We start from the raw sequence: 13847 nt of genomic DNA on the forward strand, positions 1-13847 counted from the left end.
TATCTTCTTCGAATTTTTGAAAAAGCTTTATTATTTATGCATAAACTATTCTTGAATAATATGATTTTTTAATACGATTTTTTTTCAAAGAAAATAAAGCTTTTTCAAAAATTTGACAAAAAGTATGTTCTAGATTAAAGCTTCGTTTTTAAAATAAAATCTTGTTCATCAAGATCGGTCTAGAGTTATGCCCGTTTTCAATTGATGACGTAGACCATTATAAAACCAGGATAAGTGAACAGCCATGAATACAATAAAAACTTGCTGTTCATCAATTCGATCAGTTTTTTCATTTTCAACATAATTCTTTAGGATACATTTCACATTGTAATAAATCAACTTAATACATGAAGGAATTAAGAAAAATAATTTTAGCATAAAAAATGAATAAAACTGACTGGACATATTGTGTCCTTAATGTATTTATTTGTTTACTCCATATGAATTATGTACATACACGTAAATTTAGATTCCCGAGAGATTGCAAGGACTATCTCTATTTGGGACTTCGTCTTACGGAATTATGTGGTTTCTTGCAATGCGATGAGAAAAAGAAAGAAATGATGAGTTTCCGATGATGCATAGATGATTCAATAGTGATTTCAAAATACAGGCTTCGTCATAGCATAGCCATTTCTAAAGAGCTTCATCACATTGTCAATTCCTAAAACACATTATTATATCATTGTTAATTTTTAATCTAATTCCATAAAATAGGTTATAATAAGAAATGTTACTTTCAGTCTGCCAAGACTAACAACAATATATTTTCTGATGATCGCGAAACCTTTTTTATCATTCATCATAGAGAAAAATATTCAAAATAATTATAGGAAATAATATATATACATTAATACTTACCATAATAGCATTAACAATGTCATTTTTATTATTTCTAAGAGCCTTAATAGCTTTTCCTTTAGAGACGTTAGCTTGGCACATCACCAAATCCACATCTTTTTCTTCGACATCCGTGTCATCCACTTCTTCTTCCGATTCCTCTTGTATCGGAGCGACGACCTTAAACAACATAAAGAATGAACATTGCTGTCAAAATATCACAATACTGTTCAAATAACATTTGTACTATTTCTTTACCGTTGTACTGCCACCGGCTTCGGTCGCAGGAATTACAGGTGGCTCCTTAAATTTCTCAGCAGCCGCAACTTGGGCTTGTTGACTCAAATCTTCGATCTATAAATAAAACAAAAAATGATATATTTTATTAACTATCCACGTCATAATAATATAAATAAATAATATCATTACATATCAGTCTGCCAAGGTATTTGTCTACATAATATATTTAGTTAATAAATTGCAAAACCGTACAGTGTCATCATTTATTCTATCGTTAATTAAAGATATTTTTTATTAAACTTTATGTATACAAATAAGAACATACCTTAGCTTCACCAAATACAATGTATATATCTGAAGCTGGATTTTTCAAAACATCAGGCTTGTTAATAACAAACAAAATATTCTTCGATTTCCTAATGGTTACCCTATTGACCCCTTGTACCTATATTACAAAACAAAAGAAAAAAGAAAACATTAAAATAATTTTAAAAGAAATATATATTAATAGATATAGATATTCATATAATAGATGTATGAATTAAAAAAAAAAAAAAAAAAATGACATACCGGTTTCAATCCCAATTTGCTCATAAGCTTTCTAGCCTTTTTCTCTCCACGACTTTGTTTAGCTTTAGAGACCAAATCAATGGGAAGTCCGGTAACCGCTGTGGTTGGAAAACCAGCTGTGCCACCAACACCAGCATCTTCTAATTCTGGAATAGTATCATCTGAATCGGAATCAGTTCCAGATCCAACTCCTACTCTAGCAGCCTCAATTTTTGTGGGCTCGGAGCTGGCAGCTTTGTCTAATTCGGTTAATTCGGGCATTTTTCTTAATCTCTGGTAAGAATTAAAAAAAAAACAATTTTTAATTGATATACAAGGTAACATATAATATACAATAAATAAAATTTATTCATATATCAACAACATAAATTTATATCGAAAAAACATAATTATCCTCTATTGTATTCCTACCGCACTCTATGTTAGATAGACGCAAATCGATCAATCCCCAAAACGAGAAAAATGAGGCACGTGTTTTGTACAAAGTTAACGAAATAGGAAAACATCATCTATAATGTATAACCGATAAAATGAAAAACAAATTTTAATAACTTCAAGATCAAATGAATGAATTATTATCATTCGAAATGATAATACAAATATAAATAACACAACGACAAAGAACGGTAATGCGAACTCAGTGCGGCCATTTCCACAATTAAGCAGACATTGTTATGGCGCCCTATTAAATTTCTGTATAAAAGCATCGCATACAGTATTATATTCTGTTAACTTCATTTGATCTATTAAATGTATATAGAATACCGTATCTCGATCTATGTTATACTTTTAAAAAATTCAATAACTTTATAGCTCGTTGACGAAACTTTACATCATTGATATGTAAGTGCGAACAAAATCGTAGACAAGGCCTACCAAGCTTTCCAAATACAATCACGTATATTATCGATGATAAGAAATAAACTAGAATATTACTTCTATATAAACGTTATTCCGACAAATGTTACATTAGTTAAACACATTTTAACAGGTTTCGTAAAACGATGCCGATAAAATCATTAGATTTACCTCAAACGATAGTCCCTCGGCGGTAGGGCACTATTTTTACCATATAAACTGAGGCCAGTTCACACATGTGCTACTTTCTGACAAATCTTTGTACTTTTAAGAACGCAAACATCAGACAAGCGCAGAGTTAAATCTCATATACAATCGACGACACAATTCATTATTCTACAATAATGAATTTTCCATATTATCTTTTCGAACGTTGTATTATTTATTTATTCATTTATTTTTTTTTTCAAAATTTATTTCCATAAACAATCTTTTAATTAAATGAACGATATAGACGTTATAATAATGTAGCTGATATAAACACTTTTTCGACTCTTGCTGCTCGACCATCAAACCAATCACGATATATTATAAGTTGCGTGAAACGATCACATTGATCTGATCACATTGAGCGTAAATTTTATTTTACTTATAATATAGATATAAAGAATATAAAAAATAATAATAATAATAAAAAAAGTAATAAATAATGTATCTTGAAAGTATTTTACAATTTTCATCGTTAATCGTAATTTAGATTTTTGAACTAGGAAATGTATCTATCCAAACGTATATACCCTAAATAATTTAATAATTTTTCATTCATATTAAACTTAACAATATTATAAACATTATTAAAAAAAAAAAAAAAAAAAAAAAAGATTCAATTCTCAAAAAAGAAAATAGTTCTAAGATATAATAGAGTATAAAATAGTAATAGAAAAGAAATGAAATATCAAGGAGAGTGGATAGAGTGATTTACAAGAGTATTAAAAATGATGAACAGATTATATTTAACAATAAATTTCGAAAATACAAATTTCATATTGTTATTACAATAGTTGAAATAATTTTTATTCTATGCGATATATGTAGTAGCAAAATGAAAAAAAAATCGTTATAAAAGCAATATATTTAATTATACAATATTTTCTTTTTTGTTTTTGATTGATTTTATAATAAAATTATTTTGATCTCTCATAACCTCTCTTTCACATATGTTAATATCCGTATGATTACGTACGCATTGATTTTAATAAATGATATAAATGTTATCAAAAACAATAGTTAGAACTCTCATTCTTATAAGTGCACATACTTGTATTCGAAACGCAATTAGAGATAAAAACTTATTTATAAATATATATGATAAAGTATTTACAGAAAAAGAAGTAACTATTGTAGATAATTTCGAGAAATATAAAATGGAAATATTTTTTGTTATAAAAATATTCATGTAAAATTTTATTTAACTTTTAAAATTTGTATATGTATAGTATATATAACTTATAATATTTAGATATACATATACACTTACATATTACAAATATATCAGCTTTTCTGTTTGTGAATATTACATTTGAAGTAATATTAGTCCAAAATAACAAATATCTATTATATAACTTCAACCATTTTCATATATTATGTTCCCGCGAGACTTATTTCTTTTATCTTTTAATATTTTTTAATCTTTATAAGATAACACTTAAACTTTTATCGTGCAGAATTTATAACATACTTAACAAATATATTTTTGTAGCAAACATTTCATTAAATATGTATTTTTCTTTTTATTAAGAGTTAAACATCAAAATATTTTCCAAATTTATTATTTTTATATATATAATTCTTCAATCAACATTTTAAATACTTAAAAATATAATATCAAATACTAGTAATTTTATAAATAAGTCAGGTCTATATAATTTATCTTTCAATAAAAAATAAATTACTTTGGAATTTTCTAAAAAAGAAAAAAATAAATAAAATGCAATAAAATTACATAAAAAATATTTTTCTTATTTTCCAAAGTATGAAAAAATTTTTATGTTTTTTTTGCTAAACCTCTTCTAATATAAATACTAATTTGTTTCTATTATCAAGATAAACAGTCTCATATAAAATACATAGTTTATACTAAATTATAAGAATTTGATTATTTATCTAACGCTAAATGAATCAAGATTGTAAAATTAATAGAAACATTATTTAGATTCAAACTAGAAAGAATGATTATTTGTTATAATTAACAAAAAAAACTGTATTTATTTTACTGTGCTATTAATCTTTTTATGCAATTTCGCTAACAATTGCATAAAGATAACTTGGAATGATATTGTTTTTAACTGTCGAAAATTTAATAATTTCTTTTCAAATCTTCATATAATTGACCACTACTGAACATAGAACACAATTATAATATATTGCGCTGTATTATTAATGTCATTATCAACAGTAATATAGTACCTATGCCGACTGAATTCTTAAGATATCAATCTTCAACTTCCATTTCTTCATCGGATTTTTTTTCTTCTGAGTTTTGCATTCCTAATTATGAAGCAGTTGTATAAAAATAATTGAAAAATAAAAATAGATAAAAAGAAAAATACACATTTTTTTAAAATATAGATAAAATATTAGACAAACATTAGCTAAAAATTTTATGTTTACCTTTTTTATTTATATTGGAATTAGTATAATCATCATTAATATGCTCTTGATTTTCAGATATTTCTGCTGGTCTTTCAACTACTTCAATATCTGAATCTAAAAATTAGTTACTCTAAATATGTGTGTGTGTGTGTGTGTGTGTATGTATATGTGTTGCTTATTTATATTGAGAAAGTAACAAAGTAACAAAGTAATTACCAGTATCAGATAAACATGATGCCTCTACTTCAGAATGTTTTGATGTCTCTGTATTTTTATCAGATGAATCATTTGCAAGTGTTCCAGAAGTTGGAGAAGTGTTAGAAAAAACATCCTCTATTCTTTGGACTCCTGGTTTTTGTTTTCTTGGAGGATTCCAAAAATTGCAATAACAACATCTAAATCCTATGAATACAAGTGTTACGTTTTTTCATTTCTTCGTTACTTTTATTAACAGATTTTGAAAAATCTTATTCACCTAAATATTCAAATTCCTCTTTAAGAGCCATTCCATTATGACATTCGCACTGACGACAAATTAAAGCATAACGATTAGATGGCCCATCACCCACTAAATAATCAATTAAACGATCAAAATTGCTTCTGTGGTGTGGTAATATAGGGCGTGCTAATGTATATTCAGATGATCCTAATATGTAATATAAATTTAATATTAATATAATATAGATAGAATGATACGATACGCATGTATTAACAAAACATAATATATTAATGTAATTATTTTAAACCTTAAATAATTTATTATATATAAATATAAAGCAATACTAACTGTAGCACATAGGTGTATTATTAAGCCGTTTAGAACCAGTTTGAATAGGAGTATTTAACTGTGTGGTTTTATTAGGACTTCCATCAACAGATAAAGTTTGAGCATTGATATCCTTTGAAACATTGAATGACTGATTAGGAGTTCTTCTTCTTATTTCTCCTATACCTGGCGATGAAAACGTAATAGTACGTGATACGTCGGGCTGTCGTAGTTTTTCCACAGTCTGTGGTACTGTAACAGATGTCTAAAAATCAATAACATTATTTTTATAGTTACTACAATTTCAAAGAAGAATTTAGAATATTGTTTCTTCTATATATATTACTTATATATGTCTACTTATAGAATCATTATTATTTATGTTTTTTATTATTATAATTTATACTTACAGGATTCTAAAATAAATTACTTACCTTTACTATACGTTTATGAAATTCTTTATTATTTACTTAATACAATTATTTTGACTTACTGATGTCATTTTCAGTTGATCAGGTGCAAATCGTAATAAAATCTCCTTGGCTTTTTTATATGTTTCAGTTTCTGTAACTTCATCTAAAATTTTACTTTTCTCCTGTTGCATCGTTGCCAACTTTTCTTGATTTTGAGATATTTTGCGTTTATAGTACCACGATACCATTTTTTTTGTAAACAGTATTCTGTAGTAATATAATGTTCTCTTCATATTTATTGTCAATTCATTTATAGATTAGTTAATCGAATAACTTATGCTTGCCTTCATATATATAATCAATTAAAAAAAAAAAAATAAGGATACTTACATAATTGGAAAAATTAATAATGGAGTAATATAGAATATTTGATCATATAAAGAGGCTGGGAAGAAGTAAAAATAGAAAATGAAGGCTGTTGTAATATAAAGAACAACGCTATAAATGACAAGTGTTCCAACAATCTTTTTGTGCTTTTGTTCAGTATTTTGTCCATATTCTTGTATTTCTTTTATTTTCTATAAACAAACAAATCTTATGTTTTTTATGATAACAATAAAATAAAAATAAATAATGTAAAATAAAGGTTTCTCTTACCGAATCTAAATCTTCTAAAATTTCAATAGTTGTTTTCTTTCCCTAATAAAATATAAAATTCTTTATTATAAAGTTACATTAATTTTTTTTTTTCTATTAATAAATCTTAAAAAAAATTTTATATTCGAATAATTTATAATATAAAAAAAGTACAAAGTAATCTAGTTAAAATACAGTAATCTTAAATACTTAGAATGTATTTTAATATTTATCGAACCAAATTAACAGATATAATTGTATGAAAGCATGCTATTTTCATCACATTAATAATCTTTCAATTTTGATTAATCATTCCAATGATATAGAACCAAAATGACAATACAAAAAATCTTAAAAATAAATATATTTCCAAATTCACTCTACATATATCTATACTCATTATACATAATGTCAAAAATTTATATTATTTTAAGATATTTAAAATCGATATACATAATGAATGTAATCTCTTAAAATAATAATGCATATAGAATTCACGAGCGTGCCTTGATTCTAAAAATAACTATAGTTGCTACATAAAAATATTGTTCATATACTTTCCGTTTTATATGGTTAGATAACAAAAAAAAAGGGAGAAAAAGAAAAAAGAAAAAAGAAAGAAAAAAGAAAAGAAAAAATATATAAGGGAGAAAAAAGAAGCAGAAAACAAAGAGAAAAAAAGAGAAAGAGAGAGAAAGAGAAAGAGAGAGAGAGAGAGAGAGAGAAAGAAAGAGAGAAAGAGAGAGAGAGAGAGAGAGAGAAAGAAAGAAAGAAAGAAAGAAAGAAAGAAAGAAAGAAAGAAAGAAGGAAAGAAAGAAAGAAAGAGAGAAAGAGAGAGAAAGAAACAAAATATTAAAATTTTTCCTGATAACATGTTAAACATTTATGGACTTTTTTTAAATTGGAACACTTACCCGTCTTAATAGTATAGACAATTCAAGATCAAAAACACAAAGTGCATAATAGGAAAAGCCATGAAATATAATAATATAACCAAAATACTTACTCGAAATCTGGATAATATGATTCCCATGGTTTCTGACGATCGATCACGTTCTTTCTCCCGTAAAAAAAGAAATTACTGATGTTAATTATATGTAAATGTCAATTCTTATGTCAAAATTGATTTATAAAAGATATTTTTTGAAACATCGAGATTCAATTGTCATATATGCAACGGTCTACCTTTCAAATCCAATATAACTACACCCGCGTTTTGTACCGATATTTATAACTTGCTTCTTACAAAGATTCTCCAGATGCCAACAGAATAATGTTTATTCACATATTGCAATAAAAAATTATATATATATATCTACATATATGTATATATTTTTTTTCTTCTCATAGAATGTACGAACTCAAATCAATATTTCATTAATTTTTTGACGATTATTAACACTTTTTACTTTTCTTTTCGATTTATACGGATTTTGAAAAAAAAAAAAAATTAACCACAAAAGAATATAAGAAGCTGTAATACTACACAATAACGGTGCGTAATCATACCAACAAAATTAATTAAAATCCTATTTTCTTCGCCATAGCAGCAAATTTTATTTTTATACATTTGTAATACTCTTTTCTAATTTCTTAGATATGAAACTGATTATTGGCTGTTTTTGTGGTTCCATCAGAAATAACTAATCATAACTTGAAAATGCAACCAATCATGTTTCATAGATTTCAAATCACCAAACAAATTAAGATATGGAAGTAAAACCTTTTTTAAAATTTAAAATAATGTTTAGAAAATAAGTAGAAGAATTATAAAATAATATATAAGTAGAAATAATAAATTTAATGTATTATGATTTTATTTCTTTACAATTAGCAGCTTTTACTCCCATTTCGACGTATTCATTAATAATTGGAATTGCTTTTTCGATCATATTAATTTCCAAAGGTGAAACTTTCGGGAGACCTAAATTTTCTGTAATTCCTCTTAATCCAAATTGTAATTGAGACGTAAAGAAACGACATAAGGGCATTACATTTGACCGTACAAAACCACATGCATAGATATTATCAAGACCACTAAGGCCACCAGCAAGAGCTAAAATTAATTTTACTGCAGCGGATCCATCCAAGAGGGCAAACTTTTTGACATTAGAATGTATTTTCTCTCGTTCGGTCGCTTGAAATAATTCTACCAATGTGTTATAATGCGCCTAAACAATTAATATATGATTATTTATATTTTGTTGTTATACAATACGAAAAGTTACATAAAAAAATATAGTATAGTATCTGTTTCTAATTTGTATACTATTGACCTTAGTAAATCATTAAAAAATAAAAAATATAAGTATTATTATACTCATACGGTTATAAATCCATTGATAGGTTTTGCGCATGATAAAAGCGGAACAATAGTATTTAGATCAGCCCCTCCAGCTATTGGGATTGATATAGATGCAGGATTCAAATCTAAGATATTTCCTGTTATTGTTTCAATTCGCATTATCTCTGTAGAGACAGAACCAACCAATCTATTTGGATCCCATTTGCCTGCATGTTTATAAATCTCTGATACCATTGATAATGTTGCTGTTACTGGTTTTGTAAAAATTGCTACAAGAGCCATAGGAGAAATTGTAATTATGTCCTCTACTGTTTGATGAATGTATTTTGAGCATGTATTAAGTTGAACATATGGATCTTTAAGGATATTTAAATCAGAATCATCCATAAGTGCAACAATATTTGTCTATAAATAAAATAACATTGATTTTTGTTATAACTGTTATTATAATGTAATTAAATTAACATACTTTTACTAAGGCTTCTCTGATCAGTCTTTTTGTAAAATACTTTATGCAAATAGAAGTATCAATATGGCTTGCATCCAAGACAGTACCAGCTAATTTTCCACTTAAATCAACTAAATGTATATCTTTTATAAGACGGGATTGTTTTAAAAGAATTGCTGTATAAACAGAAGATAAACCTCCACCAATAATACAAACATTTATATCAATCATACGATCATGGAAAATATTATATTCATAAGATCGTGTGAGTTGCTTAATATTATTTAATTTACACTCTCCATATATTTTCTCATTAGATCTATTTTGACTTTGAGATTTTATATTTCTCTTGTTAATATTCAATTGTATTTTTGAACTATTTTGAACCATGCAAAATCTATAAAAACATCCAGTAATACTTTGAAAATAATATGAATAACACTTGGAGATCATTTTTAAATTTCATTTTACATCTGTACTTTAATATTTTGCCAAAATGAGCATGGAATTCTTGATATGAAACAAAGTATACTAAAAATTTATATATATATATATATAATATTAATTTTATTAATAAAAAATATTAATTAAGAAAACTTATAGTGGAATATAAAATAAAGATCAATATAACTATATCTTTCCGAAAAATTAATAAGAATATATAATTGATTTACCATATTTGAATACTTTTAATACAATTTATGATGCTATTAAGGAATTTTTTTATCTTTCTTAATATCTTGAGCTGTAGTGTCTTTTTGTGACTCACAAATATCTGAAACAAGTTATTGTTCTTAATTAATTGAACATAATTTTTTATTGTTTATTATAGAACATACCTCGAGTTTCTTTTAATAAAATAAAAGTTTAAAATAAAGTATTATCAAAAAGATAATATCAATAATGTCAAAATATATAACAATGCACTTTAAAAGTTATTTAAAATTTTATTTCAAGTTTGTAGAATTTATATATTATCATGTCAAAATTATAAGAAAGGTTAATCTTTACAATTAGTTAAATAGTCTTTTGTTATTTTAATAATAAAATCGTTTATTAAGTAAGATCATATCGTATGAAATAATTAATATATTCATTATTTAAATGATAATATTTTCTTATGAATATAGATAATTTGTCAAATATTTCTTAAAAGGTTTCTTCTCGCATATATAATAATATAAATTAAAGTAATGTTTTAACTTTTTTACCAGATGTAAATGAAAAATTGCCTATCATTTTTTCTATATCATTTCTTAATATCCTTAAAAGATAATAATATTCTTGTAAATCACGTCGCGTCTTTCGTAACATTTCTAATTCTTCCTGAAGTTCCTGAAAGAATACATAACATATTTGTTGAACTTTAAATCCATAAGATATAATAATATAAATAAAATATATAGCGTATATAAAAGGAAAGAATAAAATGAAATGTTTAAATCAATTCATTAAATATACCTTATCTGCCATTTTAAATGAAAGTACTTGCGGATTGTTGTGAATATAAATTAAAATGTAAAAAAAGAAATGTGTTCTGAAATAAACTTGTGGCGGTTAACTTTTTTTTTGTAATAATCAAAGCTACCAACCAAATTCAGAATTGTCATGAACAAAAAAGAGGAAATCAAAAAGTTATAGAGATAAATGACGTCTAATATGGTTTAATACTTATATTTGATTTTACTAAAATCAATTTACTATCATGAATAATATGCATAGCAATTTTAAAATTTTCTTCATTATAAAAAAAAAGTAATTATGTCAAAAGTTTTTATTCTATAGTGACAAACAATAATGATCACAAATAAAACTATGAAAATGACTTTGTTTATTTAAACTTCAATCATTTTCATTTGCAATAACGCTAGAAATATACACATACAGCGATACACACACATGCCAAGGTTGGTAATACAACACAACGCCACCTGTCAAATATTTTAGAGATTACAAGTCCATATCGTTTACGTTTCCATATGAACTTTGACAAAGATTGTTATCGTATAGTGTTATTTATACTAATAAAGTTAATTATTTTCTTATCAGTGTTGTTTATTTTTCCTGTGCGTATGGACTATACATCCATTGATTTAAAAAAAAATTAAATTATTTAATCTTTCTAATCGTCAGAATTTATTTAAAATTGGCATAGTTATCTAACAGCGAATTATTGAGTCTTTATAAGGCTATTAAAATAAAAAGAAAAAAAGTAAAGGAGACAAGTGAATTTTATAATTACCATTGCCTTAATAATAACGTCAAAATGATGATGGATTATTTTGTAACAAATAATTCTTTAGCACCTGCACCTATGGGAATACAAAGTACAGCAGGTGCAGTGCCAGTAAAAAATGATAAAGGTTAGCTTATGTTATGATATAATTTCAAAAGATTTTTAAAAATATATATTCTCTAAAATTATTTATTATTTATTAAAATTTGTATATTAAATTATATATTGAACTTTAATTAATATTTGATATTTATATCAAATATATTTTTCTTTTATTTTACAGGAGAACTATCTATGAAGAAAGTGAAAGTACATCGTTATGTTTCTGGTAAACGTCCTGATTATGCCCCCGTGGCTAGTTCAGAAGAAGAATCAGAAGATGAAGATTTTTTAGAAAAACGTGTTCATAAAAGTTATGATGACAATGAAACTATTACCGATGTCCCACACACAGCTCAAGTTGTGAAAATAAGAGATGAAGATGATCCACGCTTAAGAAGATTAACACGATTAGAGAGACAACGAGATTCAGCCACAGAATCTCATGTTGAAAGGCAAAGACATATTCATGAGCCTGAATTAATTGAGATAGAACCAGAAAGATCACATGAAAGGATTAAGTTGGAAAGTTCAGATTCATCCGAAGATGAAGAATTATCAGATTCAGAAATAGAGCGAAGACGTGAAGCTTTGAAACAACGAGTATTATCAAAAAAAGAGACAGAAGAAGAATTATTACATGGAGAAGAAGACGAAAGATCTGGTGAAAGCACGGAAGAAAGTTCAGAATATGAGGAGTACACGGATTCTGAAGAAGAAACAGGCCCAAGACTTAAACCAGTTTTTGTTAGAAAAAAGGACAGAATTACAGTTATGGAGAAAGAAAAGGAGGCAATGAAACAAAAACAAGTAGAAATAGAAGCTAAAAAACTAGCAGAAGAACGGAAAAGGCAAACTTTTCGTATGGTGGAGGAAGCAATTCGTAAAGAAACACAAGTTAACAAAACTAATAATGAACAAGAAGGTAAGCTTGAAGATGTTTGTACAGATGATGAAAATGATGAAGTTGAATATGAAGCTTGGAAATTAAGAGAATTAAAGAGAATTAAACGAGATCGGGAAGAAAGGGAACAAATTGAAAAGGAGAGATTAGAAATTGAACGAATACGTAATATGACTGAAGAAGAGCGTAGACAAGAAGCTCGATTAAATCCAAAGGTTATAACTAATAAAGCAGCAAAGGGAAAATATAAATTTTTACAAAAATATTATCATCGTGGTGCCTTCTATTTGGACAAAGATGATAACATATTTAAGAGAGACTTCTCTGGTGCTACTTTGGAAGATCACTTTGATAAAACAATATTACCAAAAGTTATGCAAGTTAAGAACTTTGGTCGTAGTGGTAGAACTAAATATACTCATTTAGTTGACCAAGATACTACTCAATTTGACTCTCCTTGGATATCGGAGACCGCTCAAAATCTTAAATTTCATAATAATCAAGCTGCTGGAATGAAACAAGTTTTTGAACGGCCATCTTTGAAAAAAAGAAAAAATGAAAATTAAATTTAATACACGTATCTAAGCATTTATAAAGTCTTACTCTGCAGAAGTATATGCACTAAAATTTGTTAATAATAAGGTTTGGGTATGAAAATGTACATATAATAAATAAAAAATATCTGTTCTAATTTTATATCATTACAATATAAACATTTATTTTTTAATTTATTAGATTATCAAGAAAGTTCGTATCAATAAAGATAAATAATATTCAACCATATTTGACAAGCTGTTAGAACTTTCGAAACTATTTAGCTGCTTGGGAAATATTTTTAAATAGGTGTATTTTTAAAAAGTTGTATGGCGGAGGTTTTCCACCATATAAAGTGTCTGACAATGGATAACAATTTCTAATAGTAAAAAATATCAAGAAGTCA

General features: G+C 26.0%; 4 protein-coding genes and 1 long non-coding RNA gene across 9 annotated transcripts; 1 reads left to right on the top strand and 4 right to left on the bottom strand.

Annotated features, from left to right (window-relative positions):
- Window positions 1-389: 389 nt before the first annotated feature.
- On the bottom strand, window positions 390-2830 carry Nacalpha (nascent polypeptide associated complex protein alpha subunit). 4 transcript variants are annotated; one of them, XM_035874229.2, is made up of 6 exons: window positions 2587-2718; window positions 1651-1923; window positions 1406-1525; window positions 1099-1194; window positions 862-1020; window positions 390-664 (listed from the first exon to the last, which is right to left on the bottom strand). In XM_035874229.2, the coding sequence occupies exons 2-6, from the start codon at window positions 1909-1911 to the stop codon at window positions 650-652; spliced, it is 651 nt and encodes a 216-aa protein (XP_035730122.1). In that variant the 5' UTR covers window positions 1912-1923; window positions 2587-2718; the 3' UTR covers window positions 390-649. The 4 variants fall into 4 exon arrangements, with proteins under 4 accessions (XP_035730122.1, XP_035730121.1, XP_035730123.1 ...); XM_035874228.2 differs by having other exon boundaries at window positions 2527-2669; XM_035874230.2 differs by lacking the exon at window positions 2587-2718 and adding an exon at window positions 2062-2288.
- A 691-nt stretch (window positions 2831-3521) lies between these two features.
- Lnpk (zinc-ribbon metal-binding protein lunapark) lies at window positions 3522-8400 on the bottom strand. The gene is made up of 10 exons (XM_085655510.1): window positions 8101-8400; window positions 7922-7971; window positions 6937-6978; window positions 6670-6857; window positions 6360-6546; window positions 5888-6131; window positions 5576-5746; window positions 5317-5502; window positions 5119-5214; window positions 3522-4995 (listed from the first exon to the last, which is right to left on the bottom strand). The coding sequence occupies exons 2-10, from the start codon at window positions 7946-7948 to the stop codon at window positions 4940-4942; spliced, it is 1197 nt and encodes a 398-aa protein (XP_085511636.1). The 5' UTR covers window positions 7949-7971; window positions 8101-8400; the 3' UTR covers window positions 3522-4939.
- A 323-nt stretch (window positions 8401-8723) lies between these two features.
- On the bottom strand, window positions 8724-10183 carry LOC118445164 (uncharacterized). Its single transcript, XM_035874224.2, has 3 exons — window positions 9690-10183; window positions 9242-9625; window positions 8724-9086 (listed from the first exon to the last, which is right to left on the bottom strand). Exons 1-3 carry the CDS (start codon window positions 10119-10121, stop codon window positions 8724-8726), a joined length of 1179 nt encoding a protein of 392 aa, XP_035730117.1. The 5' UTR covers window positions 10122-10183.
- Window positions 9711-11551, bottom strand: LOC146873138 (uncharacterized). The gene is made up of 4 exons (XR_014981933.1): window positions 11130-11551; window positions 10880-11003; window positions 10343-10443; window positions 9711-9844 (listed from the first exon to the last, which is right to left on the bottom strand). It is a non-coding gene; the product is annotated as an uncharacterized LOC146873138 (long non-coding RNA).
- A 76-nt stretch (window positions 11552-11627) lies between these two features.
- Mfap1 (Microfibril-associated protein 1) lies at window positions 11628-13776 on the top strand. Of its 2 annotated transcripts, XR_014981898.1 has the most exons (3): window positions 11628-12031; window positions 12188-13565; window positions 13643-13776. XR_014981898.1 is itself a non-coding variant. In XM_035874221.2 (2 exons), the coding sequence occupies exons 1-2, from the start codon at window positions 11935-11937 to the stop codon at window positions 13471-13473; spliced, it is 1383 nt and encodes a 460-aa protein (XP_035730114.1). In that variant the 5' UTR covers window positions 11628-11934; the 3' UTR covers window positions 13474-13613. The 2 variants fall into 2 exon arrangements, 1 of the variants encoding a protein (XP_035730114.1); XM_035874221.2 differs by lacking the exon at window positions 13643-13776 and having other exon boundaries at window positions 12188-13613.
- Window positions 13777-13847: the final 71 nt, after the last annotated feature.

The sequence above is a fragment of the Vespa mandarinia genome, chromosome 3, assembly GCF_050613455.1.
Source record: "Vespa mandarinia isolate Hongniang chromosome 3, ASM5061345v1, whole genome shotgun sequence".
In the NCBI taxonomy this organism is placed as follows: Eukaryota; Metazoa; Arthropoda; class Insecta; order Hymenoptera; family Vespidae; genus Vespa; species Vespa mandarinia.